The sequence below is a fragment of the Peromyscus leucopus genome, chromosome 4 (genome assembly GCF_004664715.2).
Source record: "Peromyscus leucopus breed LL Stock chromosome 4, UCI_PerLeu_2.1, whole genome shotgun sequence".
NCBI classification, from domain to species: Eukaryota; Metazoa; Chordata; class Mammalia; order Rodentia; family Cricetidae; genus Peromyscus; species Peromyscus leucopus.
The window spans coordinates 104885620-104911602 of record NC_051066.1 but is presented as its reverse complement, the minus strand read 5'-3'; the positions used below and the strand labels follow the sequence as shown (position 1 = coordinate 104911602).

The 25983-nt window shown below is 45.8% G+C and overlaps 1 protein-coding gene across 1 annotated transcript in view; it reads right to left on the bottom strand.

Annotated features, from left to right (window-relative positions):
• Mertk (MER proto-oncogene, tyrosine kinase) overlaps nt 1-25983 on the bottom strand; it is a 108686-nt gene that overhangs the window by 2540 nt on the left and 80163 nt on the right. Inside the window, exons 11-18 of the mRNA XM_028893379.2 lie at nt 24682-24767; nt 22474-22569; nt 21642-21722; nt 19205-19297; nt 17726-17844; nt 9953-10062; nt 7344-7503; nt 5686-5822 (exon numbers count right to left, since the gene is read on the bottom strand). Coding sequence (XP_028749212.1) covers nt 5686-5822; nt 7344-7503; nt 9953-10062; nt 17726-17844; nt 19205-19297; nt 21642-21722; nt 22474-22569; nt 24682-24767 — 882 coding nt within the window. The remainder of the gene's footprint in view (nt 1-5685; nt 5823-7343; nt 7504-9952; nt 10063-17725; nt 17845-19204; nt 19298-21641; nt 21723-22473; nt 22570-24681; nt 24768-25983) is intronic.

Sequence of the window (25983 nt, the reverse complement as noted above, 5' to 3'; positions counted from 1 at the left end):
GAAGGACTAAGGAGGTGTGGCCTTGATAGAGTAAGTATCACTGGGGGTAGGCTTTGAAACTCAAAGCCCAACAGTCAGTCAGTCAGTCTCTCAATCTCTCTCTCTCTCTCTCTCTCTCTCTCTCTCTCTCTCTCTCCTCTCTCTCTCTCTCTCTCTCTCTCTCTCTCTCTCTCTCTCTCCTCTCTCTCTCCCTCATGCTCATGGATGGTCATGGACTTATCTCTGAAACTGTAAGCAAGTCCCCAATTAAATGCTTTCTTTTATAAGTTGCCTTTGTCCTTGTGTCTCTTCACAGCAATAGAAAAGTAGCTAGGACATTTACCAAACAAGTTTGTTAATCTCTGTCTATACCATTAACCTGAGGTGTGACCAAAACCGCTGATTTAGTTGGACCAGTGAACTAAGTAAGAAGACCCAGAGCTTGAGTGGCGCGTGACGGGTAACTGAGTGGTACATAGTGTGTGTGTCATTCCCTTCTGATCTTCCCGACAGCTCTGCCACCGCACTTTGTAAATTACAGCCCCTGCCCTGGACTCACGGGTAGCAGGAGGAAGCAGAGGAATCAGGCTTGGACTGGGCAAAGCCCATTACACAAGTGTTCCTTAAGACCTTTCTGCTGAGCTCTACCGGGGACGTTCCTCTCTTCCGGGCAACATCATCCCCAGTGTCTAGTGTCATTAAGGATTACAGTTGAGGGACACGGCAAGGAAATGACAACTGGGAATTACCAGGCTGCGCAAGAGCCATGCCAGCATTTCATTTTGATCCTTCCCTGCTTTGGGAAACTGATATTAATGTCACCGGATAAGAGAACTGAGCTGAGGGGCCTGAGAGATGGCTCAGTGGTTAAGAGCACTGACTGCTCTTCCAGAGGTCCTGAGTTCAACTCCTAGCACCCACATGGTGGCTCACAGCCATCTCTAACTGTAGTCCCCTGGGATCTGATGCCCTCTTTTGAAGACATAAAATACATACATAAATAAATCTTAAAAAAAAAAAAAAAGAAAAGAAAACTGAGCTGAATCTAAATTATCTAGTTCATGCTGATTACTGGCTTCTCAGAAACAGAAATGTGCAATTTCCATTTTTACATTTACATATAATCTCTAGATCCATGGGTCAATCCTAGTTAGTGTTAGTCCTCACACAGCACACAGATCTCATCCATGCAGACATGATCGTGTCCTTTAATTGGTCTATTTCAGCCTTCAAAGGGTGGGACCTCAACCCAGAACTCCACCCTGACACCCGCCCCTCAGTCCTGTTCCATCCTCGCCTCAGGAGTTTCTCTAACTCACTCTCAGGAGCTGGTCCCTTAGACCGGGCAGACAAGCTTTGCTCATGTTTTTGAGGTTTTTGCAGCGCCGGTCAATTTGCACGACTCCAGTTTTACACAGAGTCTTACTTGTTTGCTCAGAAAGGCTTTGAGAAATTCAGTCCTTAGGGACATAACATCCTTTTCATTACTGTGCCATGCTGTTTAATTCTCTTTCATTTACCCCACCTCTTAGAAGAAAGAGCGAAGTGACCTCTCTTCATAGAGAATAGTAGCAGTACTATCTTGAAATGTATTTTCCTTTCATGTCTAATATTTTATGAGAATATAAATATAATTTTGTGATATATGTCACAAATATGTATGTATGTATTTATTACAAATAGTTTATATATGAGATACATGAGATAGGGCCTTACTAAGTAGCCAGGGCTGGCCTCAAACTTTTGACCTTCCTGCACAGGCATACCTCACCATGCTCATCTTAAATATGACTTTGAAAGATATGATAAGGGGCTAGGAAACCACAGGAAGATGCTGTCCAGAAGCAATCCATGGCCAGATTGTATATATTATAATTGTAGTTGTCTGTCTGTGGTACTTAGGGTGTTACCATACTAGGTAACATCCATGCATACTAGGCAGGTTCTCTACCACAGAGGTACCCCAGCTTCTGATTATAACATTGGAGAATCTCTTTGGTTGCTGTCTAAGCAGTGAAGGAGGAGCCTTGGGGAAGGGAGATGAAGGTTCTGCACTGTATTTATGTCATGACATCATCAGGATGGGAATGAAATCCTGGGTTTCAGTGATGGCAGTGTCAGCAATGAGAGAGGACGAAGATGGGAATGTTTGTTTAAAGTTTTATTTATTCTTACTTTATATGTATAATATGTGGGTGTTTTGCCTGAACAAATGTCTGTGTACCTTGTGCATTGCCCACAGAAACCAGAAAAGGGTGTCAGATCCCCTGAAACTGGAGTTACAGACTGTTGTTAACTGCCCTGTAGGTGCTTGGAATTGAACCCAGGTCTCCTGGAAGAATAATCAGAGTTCTTAATTGCTGAGATAGCTCTCCAAACCTGTGTTGTTTCCTTCCTTCCTTCCTTCCTTCCTTCCTTCCTTCCTTCCTTCCTTCCTTCCTTCCTTCCTTCCTTCCTTTTGTCCCTCCCTCCCCCTTTCTTTTTCTTCCTTCCTTTCTTTCTTTCTTTCTTTCTTTCTTTCTTTCTTTCTTTCTTTCTTTCTTTCTTTCTTTCTTTCTTTCTCTCTCTCTCTCTCTCTCTCTCTCTCTCTCTCTCTCTCTCTCTCTCTCTCTCTCTTTCAGACAGGCTCTTGTAATGTAGTTCTGGCTATCTTGAAACTTACAATATAGACCAGGCTGACCTCAAACTCACAGAGATCAGCCTGCCTCTGCTGGGATTAAAAGTGTGTGCTATCATGCCCAGTGAGGAGAGGAATTCTGAATTCTGAAGAATGACCACTGGCCAACAGGACCCCGTGGGGGAATAAGAGGATAAAGGAAGGATTCTCACGTCATGAACCACTGCAGACAGCTGCTGGGGAAGGGTCTGAGGGTGCCAGGGAGGCCGTGAAGAGCTCAGCTAGAGAAATGTCCCACGGAAATTGATTGAAGCATAACAGAAAGTGGCATCCTGGACAGCAGGAAGCAAGACTGACAGTCTGGTCACTCCATGACAGGAGAGGTGACCCTCTGAGGGGCAGGATTAGAGAGTAGGAGCCAAGGGGCTCTGAGACGGAGCTCTGTCTGTCTGTCCCTCCCCACTTCTTCCGTCTCTGTATCTTTCTCTCACTTCCTTATCTCGTTGTTTTACAGTACTGGAGACTGAACGGAAGACCTTGTGCGTGCTAGGCAAGCTCCCTTACCACTGCTCTACCTTCCCCAGTCCACACTGCTACATTTCAGTTAGCTCAAAGCAGCCAAAGAGTAGCGGCACACAGGAGGACATTCATCCCAACCGTGGTTGGACTCAGAGAAACTCAGAATATTCATTTTGTGTTTTCTTTCTTAAAAAAGAATGTCCAGAAAAGGAAGCACAGAGGCCTCTTTGGGAGAGGCTGCTGCTTGCTGGCATACACATAAGGCGCAGGAATAAAGCCTGCCTCACCAGCCTGCTGACCACATCACATCTGCAAGGCCAGGACATGCAGCCACCAGGAACATGGGGACTGCGGCTTGTTTACAGCCACCTGGGTCCCCAGCCACAGCAGGGCAGCTGACTCGGCCACCTAAAAGTGTTCTCAGAGGACACCAGCTCAGCAGTCTCTTGTGTTAGTCTGAAGTGAAAGATAAAAACCACAGTGTGACCCAGCTTGGACCTCACTCAGACCCAGACTGGCCATTGCTAAATGTCAGCTTCTGCTGGCGCAGGGGGATAGCTAAGAAAGAAACCACAACAAAACTTCCTGGGCAGTGTGGCTACATAGAAAGGCTTCCTCATTTCCAGAGGCCAACATTTCATTAACACAGCCCTTTAAAAAACTACCGTGAAACCCTAGAACTAATCGAATCAGGACTTTAGGATGTTTTCAAGAGACTTACAGCCTTCGTTTCTGTTTAGTATTAGACAGCTTCCACCACAAAGCAGGCTGTGGCTGGGAACCGAACAATCTTGCTTGTGTTTGGCTTAGCGTTTAAACCACAGATGGACCTAGGATGTTGTGTACAAAGCAACCTGGCCCCGGGTGCCGAATGAGGCTGCAGAGACAGAGCTTGGGATGGGCCCGTGGGTCTTGCATATACTCACTGGCACCAGCATCCCACCCACATGCTGCTCCACGACAGAGCTAGCGCAGGCCTATGTTTTTGTAATGTTCTTACTAAATATGATGAGACCATCCCAAGCCCACGGTCCTTAAAGGACCCTCACCATCGAGAAAGTGTATGTCACCACTACAAGGCACTGTCGCGAAAAGTTCAGTAAAGTGCTTGGGGAGATCGAACTGATGAACCTGGGAAGGTGGCTCAGTGGATAAAGCACTTGCCTCACAGGCAGAAGGACCAGAATTTGGATCCTCAGCACACGTGTAGAAGCCAGGTAGTTAGAGTGGCTGGCCTTTATTCCCAGCCATCAGAATGTGGAGGGTAGGGAGGCTTGGGGGCAAGCTATCGAACTAGACAAGTCAAGTCCATGGGCTCCAAGTTCAGCAAGAGACTCTGCCTCAGAAAATAAATGTGGAGATCAACTGAGGAGGACACTTGCCACCAATCTCCAGTCTCCACATACACTTACACATATGACACACACATGTGTGCCCCACACGTGCAAATACACCATGATGCTTAGTATTATCAACCTGACAGATTCTGTCATCATCTGGGAGATGAGCCTATGAGCATGGTTGTGAGAGATGATATTGACCACCTTACTCCACATGTCATGGTTGTCTTAACTGTGGGCGGAACCATTCCCTAGGCAGGTGATCCTGGGCTGTATGAGAAAGGGGCCCGAGGGGCAGCAAGCATTCCTTACTCTCTGGTCTTCCCTGCTGTGGGTGTGATGTGACCGGCTGTGCCAAGCTCCTGTGGCCTTGACTCCCTGCCACGATGGACACCTTGAACTGTGAGCTGAAACAACCCCCCCCCCTCCCCGCTTCAGTTGCTTTTGTCCAGAACCACGGTTCTCTGAAGAGACATACACTCTGTTGCGGATGATAGGAGGAGGCACAGAGAGGTCAAGTCAGCTGCTATGGCCACACATGTGTACAACCCCAAGACCTGGGTCTCTTTCCGTGGGGCGTGGCATTGAAGACTGAGAGAGGGGCTTTGTGGTAGGCGTTGGGGGAGTTCACACCTGGCCAAGCACAGGTCTCCAGGGAACATTTTAAACACGCAGGTTCCAGCCCCGCTTTGTGCCAGCAGCACCACACCCTCTAGGCATAGGGATAAGCCACTGCATTGTGAGAATGCTTCCCAAGCGATTCTGAGAGGCAGTTTGCTCTCAAAGGCACTAACTAGCCCAGGTTCCTAAGTGTGACCAGTACGCTTGAAATGCTGTAGAGGAAAAGGATTGCTGGGTTCAGAGTAAGCGATGAAGGATCCTAGTACCTCATATACTATAAAGCAAGCCTATTGATTGGCAGCATCTACTTCCCAGTGGTCCTTACGCTGTTGTTCGGAAACACATTACTGGTACCTTGTCTTGACTGTGCCCGTGGTTGGAGACCTTTTGGATAAGTGAGCCGCAGTGGGCTCCCGGGAGCTGCCCCCCGCCCCCATCAGGAAGGACTGCTGGCCGGAGGCTTCTGTGAGGGGCACTCTCTCTGCACAGGCTCTCCTGGCGAACAGCAGGCCCTGCTTGCGTTAGCCCATGCCTGTGTGTCCCAGGTCATTGCACAACCAGGTCGCCACCCCATGCAGAAAGCCCAGTGGCACAGGGATGCTCACTTACAGTTCATCCAGGCAGTCCTCGGGCTGCTTCAGCCTGTGGCCGTGGAGAAGGTAATCGTACATCTCATGGTTCTGGACTCCGGGATAGGGGGTCATTCCCCGCGTCGCTATTTCCCACATGGTCACGCCGAAAGCCCACTGAGAACAAAGCCACGAGAAGTTAGGACAAAAAGTCTTTCCACAGAGGCTGAATGGACTGTTTCATGGGGAAAGGTCATTTCTTTAAAGCCCTGACGAGGAAGCACAAAGCTGGTAATTATGTCCGTGGCCCACTGTTTTCCCAACACAGCAACACACGGGGTGGAAGCCCCATAGCTCCCCAGTTGTACCACAGCTGTTCTGGGAAACTTGGCTAACGGCAGATAGAGACTCATCCCACATCAACACTGCTCACTTCGCGGTTATGCTCTCGCTGTGGAGCATTTTCTTTCCCCAAGCTCGGATCAAGGCTACAATTACACAGCATCTTCTCCATAGCATATGGGGTCCAAAGGCTACCAAATGAACTCATTCAATTTAATAAGACTATCTTAGTTACGGGCAAGAAGTCACTCATGTGCAGCGAAGAAACAGGGCACTCTGAAGGTCACATGCGAAGCATGGGTTCTGAATGTGAGCATTTCACCACAATCGACTATTTGCAGAGTTAGACTTTCTACAAGATATAAAAGCCAGGTGTAATGACGCGCACGTGTAATCGCAGCTACCGAGGAGGCAGAAGCAGGAGGACCAGGAGTTCAAGGACTTTCTAGGATACATAGACAGAGCCTGCTTCAAAAATAAAAGTATAGCAGACTGGAGAGATGGCTCAGTGATTACCATCACTGACTGCTCTTCCAGAGGACCAGGGTTCAATTCCCAGCCCCCACATGATGGCTCACAACCATCTGTAATTTCAGTGCCAGGGGATCTGACAGTCTTCTGGCCTCCATGGGCACTAGGCACACACATTCTGCACAGACATCCACAGAGGCCAAACATCCATACACATAAAAATTAATAAAAAGGAAAGGGGGATGGAGATGGCTCAGCAGTTAAGAGCACTTTCTGCTCTTGCAGAGGACCCAAGTTTGGTCCCTAGCTTTCAATTTTGACTCATAATCACCTGTGACTGGCTCAGACTCCAGGGGATCTGATGCCTCTAGTCTCTGAGAACACCTGCATACATGTGCACATGTCCACATACAGATCCACATACTTATACACATAATGAAAATAAAATAAAATCTTTTTTCTTTTTTGGTTTTTCGAGACAGGATTTCTCTGTGTAGTTTTGGTGTCTGTCCTGGATCTCGCTCTGTGGACCAGGCTGGCTTCGAACTCGCAGAGATCTGCCTGGCTCTGCCTCCTGAGTGCTGAGATTAAAGGTGTGCTCCACCACCACCACCACCACCACCACCACCCAGCCCTAAAATTAAATCTTAGAGTAAAAAAGAGGGAGGCTGAGAAATTATATTATTGTGCTCATAGCATGTGTGAGGCCTAGGGTCAACCTCAGGATCACAAAAAGCAAATGAATGAGCAAATCCGTTAAATAAGAGCATGGTCCGAGCATGCTCCCAGCCCTCAGTTTATCAGAGTGCAATTCCCTGCATCATCAATCTCCATCATTTCTCTCAGTGTGTCCCCATCTTTGTCCAATCAAAGCTGTGTACACACCACATCACTTTTGCTTGTGTAGACTCGATCTGCCAGGCTCTCTATGGCGATCCACTTCACAGGCATTTTGGCAATGCGGCCTTGGCGGTAATAGTCACCACTGTATATCTTCTTAGAGAGGCCAAAGTCGGCCACACAGACAGTCATGTCATCACGCAACCTGTGAAGAGTGAATAGAGGTCCTCAGCAACCTCGGGAGCAGAGCCTTTCATCCCAGATCTGTATCAGATGCGTGAAAAGTAGCTAAAGACACAGGGTGGTTATAGGTGTGACTCAGTTAGCAGACGCTTGGTTTGATTCCCACAGCATAAATGTGAATGGTAGCGAATGCTTCTAATCCCAGCACTTGGGAGGTGGAAGGAAGAACAAAGGCTCAAGGTCGTCCTTAGTTGCTTGGCAAGTTCAAGGCCAGCCGGGGGTTCATGACACCCTTACAGGAAGAGGAGGAAGAGAGGAAGGGAAGGAGCAAGGAGAAAGAATGAAGGAAGGAAAAGGAACGAGGGAAGAGAAGGAGGAAGGAGGGGAAGAAAGAAGGAAAGAAGAAAAGAAGGAAGGAAGAGAAGGAGGAAGGAAAAAAGGAAGCAGAAGACACAGAGCCCATGAGCTTGAGTAGGGAGCTGCTTTAAGATCAAAGACACGGCAAATAAGGACTAGACACTCCTGTATTCCATCACTCTGGCCTGGGTGGGACTGGTCCAGCAAAGGCACCCAGGCACAGTGGGGAGTCACTGGGAGGATAAAGATGCGGCAGAGCAGGATGGAGGAACAGTAGCTCCTCCTGGTCCTTCCCTGGACGGCATCAGGCCATGGCCATTCCGCCTGGTGTCTGGAAGCAGCACTGGCCTCACAGACTACGCAAGGCCTTGTGGAGGGGAGGCAGGAGAGGAGGAGAAGTCTGGGAGACAGGGGAAGCACACACTGAAAGATGGCGCCGAAGGCCTTCTTGCTAACGTAGCCAGCTGTCGGAGGACTGAACTGGAAAGTTAAAGGGAAACAAACTGCAATCATAGTCCAAGCTAGTAAAACAGGTCATAGACAGGGAGGAGGAAAAGGAAGAGAGAGGAGACAGAGAGGAGACAGGGAAGGGGAGGAGAGAGGTAGGAGGTGACTGAGCTATCCTTGTTTGTCTGGCATTAACTTTTTTTTTTTTTAAAGACAGGGTCTCATGTAGCCCAGATTGGCCTGGAACTTGCCATGCTGCTGAGGATAACTATGAACTGAGGTCTCCTCCTGCCTCTGTCTCCTGAGTGTTGGGAGTACAGGTAGGCACACCCAAAAGTCTCATACTTTCAGTTTAGGGCCAACTAGACAGGCAGTCTTCCTACCTGGCAAGAAAAACATGAAGGGCATATTAAAATAAAAATAACATTTCATGATCTCTATCCACAGTTGAAATCCCCTGGGGCTTTAAAAACTGAAGTAAAAGGGGGAGGGGGCAGTTGAGAAGAGCGACTGTCAAATCTCTGACCAAGAAAAGCACACATGGGCCACTCCCTCGTCCCACAACAGGGAAGTTAAAATCTGACATCAGGTAATAGTTCTGTTGCAGCAGGGTAAAGAAATGGAGAAAATTCAAGTCCAAAGTTCTTACGTAAATTCTTGTAATTCGTCATCTGCTGTGACGGAAAAGCTTCCAGGTATTTAAGGTACCAAATTTTATCACAGGTCTGGGGTAGATATGAATGCAAGTTCCTGGAAAGAAACTACACCTCACGTTGAATCTTCTAGAAGGCTGATTATCTGGTTAGAAGTTCAGTGATTGTGGAGCGGCTGGAATGTCGCAGGGCAGAGTCTAACTACAGCGTATCTTGAGCTCTCTTTAGCTCACTAAATTACCATTCTCTGCCCACTTCTGTGTCTGACCTAAGGTCCTTCAATTATCAGATGAAACCTCTGGGTGTATTCACTTAGCAGACAGCTTTCCACCAATCAAGGCCAAAACTGCCAACAGACAGCATCTGAGGCCCACAGCAGAAGTATATTTACCCACCTACCTGATGTTCCCACCAACGTATTTGAAAGTGTGTGGATTTTGCTTCTCTTTATCATGTTACTATAAAAATCTAGAAACAGCTACCATTTTGGGATATGATATTTGAGGTAGTTGAATCTGTATTCTCAGGCCATGGTCACTCATATTTGACTCTTGAATACACTATCTCTTACCCTCTTTGAGAAGAGAGCTTTCTTTGTGTGTCAACAAAGGCTTGGGGAAATGGCCTTTAGGATTTTTATTATTGCCATTCAAGTTATACTATGGTTAGCTAACTTACATACTATTGAGGGTCCAAAGCCAGCTGATGGCTTTTGGAAAAGACCACAAAGATCACGCCTAGTACCCCTAGCTGAGTGACAAGAAAAAAACAGACTAATCAGAAGAGAGAGCTTTGGACACTAGCCAGATTCTTAGAGGCAGAGACATAGAAAACCTCCAAGGAAGAGCCCAGTCAAAATCAGAGAGATAGAAATCCCATCCAAAGCAAGGCACTCCATCCCACCTCCAAGCCATCTGCCCTTTATAATCTAACAGCAAGTCACTCCCCGCCCTATGAAGTTCAAGGCCATGAAGTCAAGTGACCGGGCCTCCCTAGGATGGCTAAAGTTCTTACATGCAGTTTCGAGCTGCTAAATCCCGATGAAGAAAATTCCTGTTGCTCAGATACTCCATTCCCTGGGCAATGTCCACCATGAACTTCAACAATGTCTGCAGGGGGATGACCTAACGGGAGGAAACAAAAAGAGAGACATTATGGTTTAGAAAGAAAAGCTGGCAAGTTACTCTCACTCAAGGGGAAACAGTGATGTATTTATTATTATTTTATGTGTATAAGCATTTTGCCTGAATGTATGTATGTGCACCCTGTGTGTGCTTAGCACCCAAGGAGGCCAGGAGAGGGTGTCAGATCCCCCTAGAACTGGAATCACAGATGGTCATGAACTGCCGTGTAGGTGCTGGGACTCCAACCTGGGTCTTCTGCAAGAGCAGCCAGTGCTCTTAGCTGCTGAGCCATCTCTGCAGTCTTGGAAATGGTGTTCTTATTCCCTAAGTTAGAAAGTTAGAAAGAAATCTTTCCTTTCTGTGTCATCAACTTTTTAAAGGTAGATATTTGCTTTGAGAAGCGTTCTATGTAGCTCAGGCAGGACCACGACTCAAGATCCTCCTGCCTCAGCTTCCCCAGTGCTGGGATGACCTGGCTCAGATATAATGCAAATAATGCTTCAAAACAGGAATAAAGAAGAAACTCTCCAAAATCTCCTTGAAAAGCATTACATTCTCTTTGCCATTGAAAGTGTTTCAGATGAAAAACATTTTGTATCTTTTCACTGGTCATGAGGTCAAAGGTGAGCCTTCACATCCCGAGAGGCACCGGGACAGAGGACCATGCCAGCAGAGAGGACGAGGGAGGAGGGCCTTATTGTTTGCTTTAAATTTTCTTCTACATCTACCCGTGTACTTTGTATGCGTGAGGGAGGGAGGGGTCACCTGGGCCACCGCACACATTTGGAGGTCAGAGGACAACCTGCGACAGTTGGTTCTCTCCCTCCATCATGTGGGGCCCAGGGAATGAACTCAGGTTGTCGAGCTTGGTCGAAAGCACCTTGACCCTGCTGAACCAGCGCACTGGCTCAAGGGCCAGGTTGTAACGAGGGAAGGGGAGATATTCTGGGAAGGGTCAGACGTTTGGGAGGGGAAAACCCAACTTTTAGGAGCTGGTTCTAATTCTGTATTCTTGCTATCATTTTTTATTCTTCCTCCCCTCCCCCTTTTCTTCTCCTCCTTTTCTTTCTATTGGTTGTGTGTGGCATGACCAAGGTTGGTTGGTCTCTGGGCCTCACATATGCTAAGATAAGACAGCCCATTTTACTTCGAGATAATTTGAAAGATAATTTTCTTCTTCTAGACAGCAACAATTAGGGGCAGGTCTTCACCCCTTATCTTTGAACTGAAATACAAGTACACATTCAGAAATTCTATTCTTTCTCTCTAGGGCCTTTCTAGATTTCAGCCAAATCAGACAAAACTGCTTTGTGAGTAAACATGTCACCGGTGGGCTGGGGATGCAGCTCAGTGGTGGAGGGCTCATGTAGCATAGACACGCAATCCTGCAACCCTGGGTTTCCTACCAGCCCTAACACACACACACACACACACACACACACACACACACACACAGACACACACACAGACACAGAACACACACACACACACACACACAGACAACACACACACAGACACAGACACAACACACACACACACACACACACACACAGACACACACACACACAGACACACACACACACACACACACACACACACACACACACCGAGAGAGGAGACAGAGGGAGAGGTAAAAAATATCAGGTGTCGTGGCTCATTCCTTCTATACAGCACTTGAGAGGCTGAGGCAGGAGACTTTCTAAGAATTTGAGCCCAGCCTGGGATATAAAATAAGACCCTGTCTCAAAACAAAAACAACAACAAAAAATTCCTAAGAGAAAAAAAGGAAAGCAGGGAGGCAGGGAGGCAGGGAGGGGGAGAGAGGCAGAGAGGGGGCCTTCCAGGCATTTAGAATTGGTTCTAAGGATGATGACTAATGAAGATCTCCAAGTAGTAATTTAATGTTTTATTGCAGTCATGGCACTAGAGAAAGGCTGACTACAGGTTCCGGGCAATCATGAATCATGAGTGCTTTGTCCACAGTCTCCCCCTCCCCCCCCATGAATCATGAGTGGTTTGTCCACAGTACCCGCTCCCCACCCCCACCCCACCACCGCAGAACATTGGATTTGTCATGGCTCCTTCTCCAAGGACTGTGAGGTCCCTAGAGTGGTGTTCACAGGGCACTGCGTTTTGTTTTGTTTCCTCTGGTACTGGGGATGGAACTCCGGGCCTTGTGTTAGACAGGTTCTCTATCTAGCATTCAGCCATAAGCTTGAACACTACACTTTTTTTTTTTTTTTTTTTTTTTTTGGTTTTCGAGAGAACACTACACTTTTTTTTTTTTTTTTTTTTTTTGTTTTTCGAGACAGGGTTTCTCTATGTAGTTTTGCGCCTTTCCTGGAACTCACTTGGTAGCCCAGGCTGGCCTCGAACTCACAGAGATCCGCCTGCCTCTGCCTCCCAAGTGCTGGGATTAAAGGCGTGCGCCACCACCGCCCGGCAGAACACTACACTTTTAATGACATATTTCCCAACCATGACACATGCCAATTATATAGTGCACATGAAACCAAAATGCCATAATTATCTTTACCCTAAGTAACAGAGTTACGAAAAAGGTAAACGAGTCAAACATGGAGGTTTTGCCTCTTCTCTCTGTATTTAGGGCAATTAATTTTCCGGATGCTTATTTCCAAGACGGGGTTTGGGTCTTTGAAACAGCAAACTCTATTGTTATTAGTGAGCTGTATGAACAGAAGATACTACTAATGTGCGATATTTTTTCCTGTAATAATTACATTATTCTTGGAGTCTGTGACTAAAAGTTATTTACAAAATAACTGCACAGAACAATTTAGAAATGAGGTGAGAAGATTGCAGATGTTGCTACAGAGATTTTTATTTACTAGGGACAACAATCTGAAAGGAAGGAAGCAAAGGAAACAATTTAGCTACAATAGAATTAAAACACTCAGGAACGAATTTAACAAAGAAGCACGCAACTTATCATTTTGTGTTCTCTCACAGTGCTGGAGACAATGTAAAAATCCAAATATATGAAGGAAGTATCCTCTACTCATGGCTTAGAAAACTTAATATTATTATAATGTCAATACCGCTTAACTTCTATATTCCATATAAGCCCTGTCCCAATGCCAACTGGCTTCTTTGTAAAGTGGAATGAGTTGATTCTAAAATTCCATATGGAAATCCACAGAGCTCAGAATATCTACAATAGCTTGAAGAAGAACATGGCTAAAAGGCTCAGACTTACTAAGCGGCACTCTAATTCAAGTGGCGAAGTCAGAGGATAGGTAGGCGTGGGCACAACCATTGATGAAATTGAATTGACAGTTCAGGCCTGGGAAGACGGTTCACTGGGAAGAGCACCGTGATACAAGGGTGAACACTTGAGTTTGGATCCCCAGGACCCACATAAGGCTGGGCAAGGCAGCAGGAGCCCAGAGTCCCAGCTCTCCTAATGTGAGACGGGAGGCAGAGACAGGGGAATGCCTGGAGGCTCTTAGGACAGCTAGCCTGGTACGCTCAGCAGAGAGCAGCAGACCCCACATTAAAGGAAGTGGAAGGTGGGGATAGATACCAGGTACAGGAGATTGTCCTGTGACCTTCACACCTATACCTGATGCTGGGACAGCAGGAGTATGCCAGCACACCTAGTTTTTGCAGTGCTGGAACCAGAAGCAGGGGTCCAAGTGGTCCCAGCAAGCACTCTACCTGCTGTGGCTCTAGCCCTCAAGGACAATATTTTACAACCCCGAGGATCTTGGAAGGGAATTCATCATGGATGGACCCATGCATGATGGCCAGGAACTTGTAGTGAGCCCTCTTCTTTAGGGCCATGGCTGCATTAAAATATTTTGTGTCACTTGGAGGTCTTCTGTGGTCACCATCCTCATAACCAAGTCCAACAGTGGCTTTCTTTCTTTCTCTTTCCTTCTTTTTGAACACTTTAAGATTTTTATTACATTTATTTAGTTTGGGACATTCGTATTCTTTCACCATATGGTTCCTGGGGATCAAACTCCAGTCTTAGGCTTGGTAGCAAGCATCTGTATCTACTGAACGGTCTCCATATCCCCCTTCTAAACTCCTTAAGTGGGAGAATTGTGCAGCATCTCAATAAAGTTGTTGCAAAGAACGTAATGTTCTAAGAAAAGGGATCAGGGAGCGGGAGGGGAGACAGATGGACACAGATGTGGAGGTGGGGAGACAGAGGGACCCAGAGTGAGGAGAGTCTCTGGATGCTAGCCTGTGACACTTAAAGCAGCCGCTGCCATCTTATAACCAAGTGCAGTACCACCGCAGATGTAAAGTCCGAGGGTGGGGTGATGCCAGACACCCAATGCTGCAGTCAGAACTGGCTGCCTCTGGAGCAATGCTACCCCGGCTCTGTTGCCCAGGCTGCCCTTCTACTTGTGATCCTCCTGCTTCAGCCTTCTCAGTAGCTGGGATCACAGCCTGTGACACCAGGCTCAACTCTGTATCTCCTTTTTAAAGGTGATTCTGAGTTGGTTTTGATATTACATGCTAGTAAAGCCAACTTCCTTCCTACAGAGCCCAAAGTGCAGCCCCAGGGTAACTCCCCTGCTGTAGACCTCTCTGTCCATCCTCCCCTGCTGTAGACCTCTCTGCTGCAGACCTCTCTGTCCATCCTCCTCTGCTGTGGTGTCTCTCTGTCCATCCTCCTCTGCTGTGGTGTCTTTCTGTCCATCCTCCTCTGCTGTAGACCTCTCTGTCCATCCTCCCCTGCTGTGGTGTCTCTCTGTCCATCCTCCCCTGCTGTGGTGTCTTTCTGTCCATCCTCCCCTGCTGTGGTGTCTTTCTGTCCATCCTCCTCTGCTGTAGACCTCTCTGTCCCTCCTCCCCTGCTGTGGTGTCTCTCTGTCCCTCCTCCTCTGCTGTGGTGTCTCTCTGTCCATCCTCCCCTGCTTTGCCCTTGCCCCCAGAGACAGCTTGCGGTCTCTACAATTGTCCCAGGAGAAAACCAAAGGTTCCAACAACATGTGTGCTCTCTGATCCCTCACCCCCATCCTGGTCACATGCTTCTCTTCCCTTGTTTCATTTCCACCATGGCAGGGCAGACTATTAAAGCTTCTCAGGTCAGAACTCCTCCCTTCCCCAAAGCTCTAGAGCAGACGCACATTTCCGCTTGATGCATGCCATCCTAGCTGCCATCTTCGGTAAGATGCTGAGGTGGTGCTTATCATCTGCCTGTCTGTCCCGCACACCTCCAGGGACACTGTCCATGCTGAGGACAGTGACACTTGGACCAGAATCCAGGCCCGGTTCAGAAGCTCATTGAGACTTAATCTTGGATGACGGTAGTTGGAACAAAAGGTCTTTATGCCGAGGGAACTGACTTGAGCAAAGAAGCAGCTTGAATAAAGCCGGTGTTCCAGCTACTCTCTGAACTCTGTGTCTTCCACCTTTATCGCAGGCTGCAAACTATCAGAATGTGAAAGTATATTCCTTTTCATCTCTGTCACACCCGGGAGTTAGTCTCTATCACTGAGGACCTGTACCCTGTACTTTTGCAAAGGGAAATAATCAGTCAAGAAAATATTCTGCACTTGCTTTCCTCAGTTGTTGTTTTGTTTAAAAGAATAAAAGATGACAGCAGAACTTTGGCCAGTGGAAGCAGAACTATTAAAGTGTGCTGAGGGTGGGGTGGAGGGTGAGGGGGGGTGGGAGAGTGTGAAGAAGGAGGATAGAGTGGGAAGAAGCACACTCTACAGTGTTAAAACTTACAGAAAGGTTGCAGTATTCCAGTCAATGGTGTGGGGACAGAGGATGGGCAGACTGTTTAACGGATCAGAGGGAGGGCTCAGAAACAGACCCGCAGTGTGCAGCTGTCAAGTTCTTGACAGAGGTGTGAAAGCAATTTAGTAGATTAAAGGTGGCCTTTTCATAAATGATGACCAATTACATACAAAACTAACCAACCAAAAAAATAAAAAAAAGAAACCTTAGGGTCAGGATGTGGTTTAGTTGGTTAGAGTGTTTATAAAGCATGCAAGTAGCCCTGGGCTCAATCTCCAGCACCACAGGAATGGGACATGGTGGTACACACCAGTAATCCAGAACTCCGGAGGCAGAAACAGAGACAGGAGGATCAGAAGTTAAAGGACATCCTTAGCTATATAATGAGTTTGAGGTCAGTTTGGGCTATAAGATTCCCTGGGCAAAATAGTAGGAGTACTAGGAGGAGTAGCAGTAATAATAATAATAATAATAATAATAATAATAATAATAATACAAAAGAAAGTGCCTTGAACTAAATATCAGAGATTCTACAAAAATTGACTCAAAATGAATACTCAAATAAATCATGTAAAACTGAACAGTTTTAAGAAAGCAGCAGGGGAAAAAAAAACAATTTAACTAAGGGGTTAGTAAAGTGTTCTCAGACGTAACAGCCAAAGCATGACACACGAAAGACTAACTGCCCTCAGCAGAGTCCTGCTGTTGGTGGCAGCTAAGAGGACAGCGGTGCCTGTGTTACAGCATGCCCTGGTATCAACTGGTTGGTACGGTTCCTTCCCACCGCTGCACCGTTGGGCAGCCATGACTTAGGGACTGCTGGCCCACAGCAAATTCTGTCCTAAGCTAAGGTGAGTCCTGATAGAGGTCAGCCCCATGTTTTCCCGTTGTGGGTGCTTGTGGTGATGCTGCCATCTCAGAGAAGTGATGGAGCGGAGTGATGGGCCAGCCTGAGTACGCCGTGGATACAAATCACAGCTCCTGCTCATAGGCACAGGTCTGCCCACAGGGAACATGAGAGGGGTACACGGTGCTCACTTCACAAGGAGGCCCGCGGCAATGTCTCCATCATAGGATCCCCAAATCTACAATCTTTGAAGTCCACAGTAAAAACTGACCCCAAAGAGGACAAGCCTTTTTTGTTTGTTTGTTTGTTTGTTTTTTCCAAACAGGGTTTCTCTGTGTAACAGCCCTAGCTGTCCTGGAACTAGCTCTGTAGACCAGGCTGGCCTTGAACTCACAAAGATCCACCTGCCTCTGCCTCCCGAGTGCTGGGATTAAAGGTGTGCACCACCACAGCCCAGCGAGGACAAGCCTTTAAATTCATGCTCCTGAATCTCTGAGATGACCCACTATTAGCTTTCTGAGTATAACCCAGATTGCAAAGGCTGTGCAGTCCTCGGGGTATAAGGAGTAACAGAGTACAAGGTTGGCAGCTGAGCCCTCTCGCCTTGCCACATCTGCCTGCAACCCATCTTAGTGAGGACCACAAGATGACTCAGTCACAAACGAGTATCTCACACTTCCAAGGCTGAAACCCGTGACTCCAAGAAGGGCTCTAAAATTTACTTTAGGAGAGCTGGGTGTGGTGGTACCAATTTGTGACGCCAGCACTCGGGAGGCTAGCCTGGGCTATACTGTGAACTTACCTCAAGTAAACAAAACACATCTCTTTAGGAGAGCTGCCTTTACCAGTCTGTGATGAACAAAGGCTCCAAAGGCTGCAGTCAAGGAGACTTTGGCCCAAGATTGTGGGACCACCTGGCTCCTCCCACCGTGAACAGGGATAAAGACTCATTCATAGGCCTGTCGAGGGGGTGTACAGTGAACTCTGAACCAAGGCCAGCGTCCTTCTCTGCATTTCAGAGACCCTGGGGTTGTCCAGGTTGTCACGAAAGCTTCAGGAACAGTTGAGAGGCAGCACAAGTGGCCTGTTTACCTTTGGTCTTGTTTCTATCCGGGAATAGAGCAGGAACGTGTGCAGGTCTCCGTATTTCATGAAGGGTAAAATCACCATGGGCTTCGGGATGCCTTGAGAGCTCATTTCTATACACACGCCTGAAATTGAAAACAGGACCAGTTACAAAGAGCCCTTGTTAGGTATGAACACAATGAACACATAAACCCCGGAGGCCCACTGGCCACATTGGAGCCATGTGCTACCAGGTCAAGAGGTGAAGAAATCACAGGCTCAGAGCTCTCACAGTGGATTCTAGCATATGTAACACCTGCAAGCTGTATGACTCTTTTTCTTTTTCTTTTTCTTTTTCTTTTTCTTTCTTTCTTTCTTTCCTTCCTTCCTCCCTTCCTTCCTTCCTTCCTTTCTTCCTTCCTTTTCTCTCTTTCTCTCTCTCTCTCTCTCTCTCTCTCTCTCTCTCTCTCTCTCTCTCTCTCTCTCTCTCTTTCATGTTAGGCTAGTGTTTGCAAGAGAACTCTCAAAACTCATTCTGTCACAAGAACAGACAACTAGAAACCAAAGGGGTTTTGTGTTTTGTTTTTGTTAGACTGAATAACTGAGGGGTACAGACCTCAGAGAATCTGGGAGCAAATTAGCTAAGTACTCCTATGAAGAGGTCTACTGCAACCAGATGTTTAAAGTTATTAAAGCATTTTTGAGGATTTACAGGTAAAACCCCTCCTGAACTTTCAGTGACTGAAGTTACAATGCTTTAGCATGGAATTCTAGAATGAGCTGGTCACCTGATCCTAGGCTTACAAAGTGTAACGTGTCAAGCAAAGTTGAATGTCTCTCCTAGTCTGCTAAAGCCACCAACTGCAAACAATTGACATTAGATTTTATCCAAACCTTAGCTTTCACATCTCTATAGCATCAGCCATACAGAACTCTGAAAGATCACTGAAAGGTTTATTATGGACTGAGGCAAAGGGCAGGCAAGAAACACGACAGCATTTTTAGATTGTTTCTCTATCTAAGAATATTGCCCCTTGCACATCATGCACTGATACCCATGTCTGTATTTTTTAACATGGATATTTATATAAAGCAAATTTCATTAAATTGTGTTTATGAAATAGTCAGTGTGCTGTGCCATGACTCACAAGTTGGTTCATAAATTGTTTCTCAAAGACTATTTAGAGAAATGTCTAGGTTTATAGCTTTACTTCACTGGTTTTCAATCAGACAGCCTCCACCCCACAAAGACTAGCTCTTGTGTCTTGCCTTTGAGTCACTGGGCACTATTTTAACTGACAATCTCTAATTTCTGTGGACACTCTCTCTATCTCTAATTCCATTGGCACTCAGAAAACACAAACCCATTTTTACTCTCAGTCTCGGAAGGTAGGATGCCCCAGGTTGTGATTTTTAGTATAAACCTCTCTACACCAAAGCTTTTCTTTTTCCTCTTCAGCACACAGCGGCCCCGCCCAGCCTCACTCCGGCATCTCCCTGAGGTACCTAGAAGCCGGATGACGTTTGGGTGGTTGAAGTCTTTCATGCACGCCGCTTCACTGAGAAACTCCTCGATCTCCCGTTGAGAAAAGTTGTCCACTAGAGGAGCAGATGGAAAATGCAGGGCTTGATCAACGTCTTCAGGTTAGAGGAGGGGGCCAGAAACAGCACTTTTGTCCAGTAAAACTACAATCCGCACCAGGCTTCACGGCGCATTCTTAACCCTCGGGGAAGCTGAGGCAGGAGGACTCAGAGGCTAGCCTGGGCTAAATAGCAAGACCCTGTCTCTAAAAGCAAACAAAACAAACAAATCCCTCTTTCAAACAAAAATAAAAACTCCTAAAATCAGGAAGAGGCTAAACTATAACGACAGGCAAGAGTACTTGCAGAATTTGGGGGTTGGGAGGAGAGAAGAGAAAACCAAAGGGGAAACCTGAGGGATTTTCAGGCCACAACTGTTCAGCGTGATGCCATGTGGGAACAGAGACCACTCACACATTTGTCAAACTGGTAGAACTATACAAGACCAACAGCAAACACGAATGAAAACAAAGAACTTCAGTAGATGATACGTCAGCGTGAGCACAGCAATTGAACAATATTCTAACGAAGGACAGTTGCTCCTTACACTAAAGTTGTATGAGGATGGGGGACATATGGCAACTGTACTCTCTGCCTAGTTGTTCTGAAAACCTAAAACTTGTCTTAAAATGTTAATTTAATAGACTTTTAATTTTAATAATAAAAAAAAACTCCCCAAATCCAAAGTAATTTCCAACTGATCTGTCACAATTACCTTTGCCTCCTCCTTGTTATGGATGCATGCCCAGGTCCATAGTGACTAATTGTTAAATCATGCCCATGAGCTGGGTACACTTCACACCAAAATTTTGAAATGTAACCAATTTAAGAGAACTATTTACAATTCAATATTGGCCCATCAAGACAGCTCAGTGGATAAAGGACTTGCCCCCAAAATTTGATGACCTGAATTTGATCCCTGGGAACCCACATGGTGGGAGAAGAAAACAGACACCCACAAGTTATCATCTGATCTCTACACACGTGCCATGGTCCAAGTGTGCACACATATACACACACACAAACAAATAAGTAAATGTGATAAAATTAAAAAAAATAAATTCAATATGATGCTATATGAAACCAGCCAGTCCCGAGAGACTAAATCCCATTTGATTGCATTTGCAGGCAGTGCTTAGAGTGACAAACCAGACCGACAGTAGAATGGTCACTTCCTGGGTGGGGGAGGGGCATGGGGGGGTGCAGAGTTTCAGTCTGAAAAGATGGAAAGTTTAAGAGCTGGGTGGTGGTGATGGCTCCATGGCAACACGAAGATGCTAAATGCCATTGGCCTATACATTTAAAAATGGTTAAGATGATAAATTTTATTCTATCTATATCTCGCTATAGTCAAGAACAGACAAAACATAAGGCCAAGCCTGTCTTGAGGGATTTCTTTAACAGGGTGTAACTAGGGACTGAAATGGCTGGAGAGTGCCTAGCCAGGGTCTGTGCTGTTCTAAGGGTTTACTATCTATTTATGTCATCCAGGTACAGAAAACTTAGAAAAGGTATTTTAAAACCTTTACGTTGATAACATGTCTGTCACTTCGTCCTCACTGCTTCCCTTTGCTACAGAGCACCAGGGGACCTAACAGAAGGTGGGACGGAGGTCTGCCTGTAAACCTTACCCAAGGGCCAACCCCAGGCAAGTGGGGACTCAAGAGTTTTTTTTTTTTTTTAGGAAGTTTGAAACATGTATTTATTCCCCCACATCATCAATTTTATGTCCCCTCAGGAAAACAGCACTTATGAATGACTGTCACCCCGTGGATGACGTCAACCTTTGGTCACAATGTCAAAGGCTCTTGGAAAAGAGTCTAACAGGCACTCTTTGGCATGCCCTAGTTTTTATTTTCTCTTCCACAGTGCTTGAGATTGGACCCATTGTGTATGCTAGGTGAGTGAGTACTCTATTGAATTACATGGAGATTCTGAAGCCAGAGGCGGCTACCCTTTCAGTCTTAGATAACCAGCATGACGTAATTCATGAGGGAGCTATTCAGAGGAAGCGGCCCCACTATCCTAGAGATCAGTCAGACCAATCCCTGGCGTCAGGTACTAACACTAGATCCTCCGGCCTCAGGAATTCATGGGGATCAGTAGCTGTACTAGATAATGGAGGGTGAGGGAGAAAGTTGGTAGAGTTGGTGAAAGTGACAATGGTTGCTTTGAGCATGAAGAATATACAATGCACGTGTACACAGAGAGCTCATCACGCATTTCTGCTGGTGACCATGCTCCCACATTGCCTCGTGGCCCATCAGCCACTGACACCAGAGTACAACACTGTTCCACACGGAGCACCTGATATTGAGGTAACTGCCCACCCCAGAAGAATGGTTCCACGCTGGAAACTCACACTTCATGGTCTTCACGGCCACCTTCTGAGAAGTCCCGTCTTCCTGCTTCAGATTTCCTTCCATTACAGACCCAAACTCTCCTGTGAAGTGAAGCAACATCCATGTGATGCTGTGCAGATGCCCTCCTGACCACAGAAATGCAGAGCTGAGTGGTCCTGGAGTGACTCATCCACAGACATCGGGCAGGACCTGCTCAGATACCTACACAGCAGGCGTGCGCACTGGTATTATGAGCTTGAGTGGTCAGACTTCGCTCAGCTTGTCCCTTCACCAACCATTATAACTGACCCAAGATACTTAGAGGGGAACATGAAATACTACTGAAGATCACAAAACTGTCTTTTTTACCCCAAGTGTTAGAGCTAGAACTCAGGGCTCTGTACATGTCAGGCAAGCACGCAACCACTGAACTACATCCTCAGCCCAAAGCACAAATTTAATAACACTATCATTTATGCTGAAAACAATTTTAAAATTTAAGTGCATATTTTTCATCAACTAAAGAAGTAAATCAATACCTTAAATGCATAGAACTCTGATCAATCAATAGATAATAATAAATAATAACTAATGAATCACGTGCTTTGTAATAAAGGAAGGGAATTTGTACTTCCAAAACTTACTCAGTTCCAGGGACTTCAGATGCCTCTGACATCTGTCAGATCCGAGTTTCAAAACTCTCCTCTTTCATTTTAAGCTCCAAAGAAGAATTATTTGCATTATAACGCCAAGTCATAAAATCAGTATTTTATTCAATGAATACACATTAAAAAAAATCCTCAACTGCTCCTTGTCTCACATTTTAAAAAGAAAGGTTTTAAAGCTGCTTACCTTCACCCAGAATTTTCCCCAGAATTAGAAGATTTCTGTCGATCACAACATCTTCTAGTTTATTTTGCAGCTCCTCGCTCACGCCCAAGCTGTGCACTACAAAGGAGTAATGGTGAGTAAGAATTAGCATCGTGCTCTCTTCCGTTAAATAGCGGCAGAAGTATATGGGAAGTCCTGTGTCATAGTTACACAGCCTCCCTACTTTGCACTCATGTAAAAAGTCTACACTTCATTCTACTGCCATTGGGGTGAATAAAATTAATCCAAGGTAAGTTCATCTACAAACAGCTATAAAAATGAGCCACACTTCCCTTCCCTTTCTTACAATAGCAGCTGTCTGCACTGAGATGTGTGCAGAAAAAGTCTGCATTCGACTCTAAAGGGGTTATCCACGGATGACGTATCCCTATTTATGTATAGGAAAGAGCCATCAGGACATTCCCCCCTCCCTACCCTCCCATGCCAGTTAGGGAAGAAGAGAAATAAACCACAGGAAATATCCAGAGAATAAACTGTCCTTGTACATGTGGCATCTCTTTCTAAGACATCAGGCTAAAATGAATACTTCCGGGGGTTGGAGAACAAGACTGTCTACAGCAAGTATTTGCAGACTACACTAAGGTATGCGGCAGATGTGCAGCATTAGAGAAGGAGAGGCATTTAATGACCCCTGGGCTACAGTTAGTTGAGACACGAGCAACCTTTGAAAGAGAAGGGAGATGTTCACTCCTGGAAAAAAAAATTACTCAATGTGTTCCCCAGTAGAGGGGAAAACTGTCTAAATGAACAGTTTTTAAATGCAAGAACAGAGACACCTAAAGGTAAAAAACGTTGGTTAGAAAAGTAGCTAATACTGTTGTACACCGAATAAGTTTTGATTCACAGTAGCCTGTATTCCGTCGGGCTATGTCCTGTTGTGTTTTATTTAGTTTTGTCAAATGGACAACCAGAAGCATGGATTTGATAATGTGTGCACTCTTTGCACATTGATCCTGAAATTGCTCAGGAACTTGTATCCGTTCACCCTTCCCCCCAAAAAACCCAGAAACCCCCACTCCTACTCATCAAAATTCAAGCCTTCCAATAACTTGGCAGACTGTCCTTTGAGTTAGTGGCCGGGACAGCAGGAAGTGAGGCTGGAGATTATGTCCACTGCTTTGTGGCTTCCTTTAAACCTCTGACCTCTAACCCATTTCCCATCACCCACAAGGTTTTCTTTTCCTCATTGTTTCATGGGATTGTGTATCCTTGACTTCTTTCTTTCTTTCTTTCTTTCTTTCTTTCTTTCTTTCTTTCTTTCTTTCTTTCTTTCTTTCTTTCTTTCTTTCTTTCTTTCTTTCTTTCTTTCTTTTCCTTCCTTCCTTCCTTCCTTCCTTCCTTCCTTCCTTCCTTCCTTCCTTCTTTCTTTTTTTTTTGTTTTTTGAGACAGGGTTTCTCGGTGTAGTTTTGGTGCCTGTCCTGGATCTTGCTCTGTAGACCAGGCTGGCCTCGGACTCACAGAGATCCGCCTGCCTCTGCCTCCCGAGTGCTGGGATTAAAGGTGTGTGCTACTGCCGCCTGGCCTTAACTTGTTTCTTTTTCTTTTTCTTTTTTTTTTTTTGGTTTTTCGAGACAGGGTTTCTCTGTGTAGCTTTGCACCTTTCCTGGAACTCACTTGGTAGCCCAGGCTGGCCTTGAACTCACAGAGATCCACCTGCCTCTGCCTCCCGAGTGCTGGGATTAAAGGCATGTGCCACCACCGCCCGGCTTAACTTGTTTCTTAATACCAGATTCACTTCCAATGTCCAGTAGCCTGGCCAGTAGAGATCGATAAGACAACACCTGAGTATCTCCTTGCCAGCTTCTGAAAGGATTCTGAATGCTAAAACTATCCATCCTGCCCGGGGGTGGTGGCCACTGACTATAAACTCAGTACTCAGGATCCAGCTGAGGTAAGAGGATCATGAGTTTGAGGCTAGCCTAGACTACATAGCAAGACCCTATCTCAGAAAAACGAAACAAAAAGCCCATATATGTATATATGTGCATATATATGTATATATATATATATATACACACAAAGCACACATACATATTTCTCAGAAAAATACATACATATACATCTTTTTCCTTTCTTTCCCATTCTCATCTATTAGCTTTCGTTAGAAACTTATCTTGGCTCTCCACTATTTTAACTTTTGCCAAAGAGTGAAATGAAAGACAACTCACAGGTAAGCTCTATGGCTCGGCGACAGAAGGACTTCTTTGCTATGTAATTGATGACTAACTGGGAGTCCTCCTCAGAGAATGCGCCCCTGCACAAAAACAGACAGCCAACCATCAAGACAGGGCAACGGAACCGTGTGCCGTCGGCACCCCAAGGACATTATGGCGTTGTTAGCATGTATCAAGGGCTCTTCTGCAGCCAAAACGTGTCCCTGCCGGGAATGCAGCTTGGTGGTAGAATGCTTGTGTAGCAGGTGTGAGGCCTTGGGTTTGATTCCCAGTACTACAGGGGGGAAAAGCCACAAAAACCATTTTCCACTGGGAGAAACAGATCACTTTCCTCGAATCTATTTTAGGTCTATCTGGTAATAACAAAACATCTTTACCCAGGCATCATGAAGGACATAGAAAAGGACTGGGTATCCATGGTGAGTGTACTTGCCTGTCATGGCCAAGGCCCTGGATTCAAGCCCCATTCCATCTTTACATACATATGTGATTATGCATGTAAATATCTTAAAAACAAAGGATAACTGTTACATGTTTAAAGATATTTACTGCCGGGCGGTGGTGGCGCACGCCTTTAATCCCAGCACTCAGAAGGCAGAGGCAGGTGGATCTCTGTGAGTCTGAGGACAGAGTGAGTTCTAGGAAAGGTGCAAAGCTACACAGAGAAACCCTGTCTCGAAAAACCAAAAAAATAAAATAATAAATAAATTTACTTACTCTTATGTGTTTGATTGTTTTGCCTGTATATATATCATTGCTCTAGCCCCAGTAAGCCTTTTTTTTTTTTTTAAAGTTCATTTTTTGGTGTTTAAAAAAAATGTGTATATGTGTATATCTACGTGAGTACCTGAGGAGGCCAGAAGAGGGCATAAGACCCTCTGGAGCTGGAGTTACAGGTGGTTGTTGGCCACTTGACATGGGTGCTTGGAACCGAACCCAGGTCCTCAGCAAGAGCAGCAAGTGCTCATGGCTGCAGAGCCATGGCTCCACCCTGACTCAGCATCTCGTAAGTGCTGCCAGAACACAGTATTTTCACCTCAGGCTTACAGCCGTTAGAATTGGTAATGACCTGGCAGTCCACTGAGAGACGGATAACGGCGAGGAAGCCTGGCAATGTTAAAAGGCTGTTTATAGGGACAGAACTGGGGCTGGAAAAGGAAAAGAGGACTTTAAATTGCAATGTTCAAATACAAAATGGTCTCTATTTGAAACGGATAATTACAGAAAATGTGAAAATTTAGCCAAGGAACGGAGGAGAGGGAAGGAGGGAGGGAAGGAAGAAGGATGAAAAGAAGA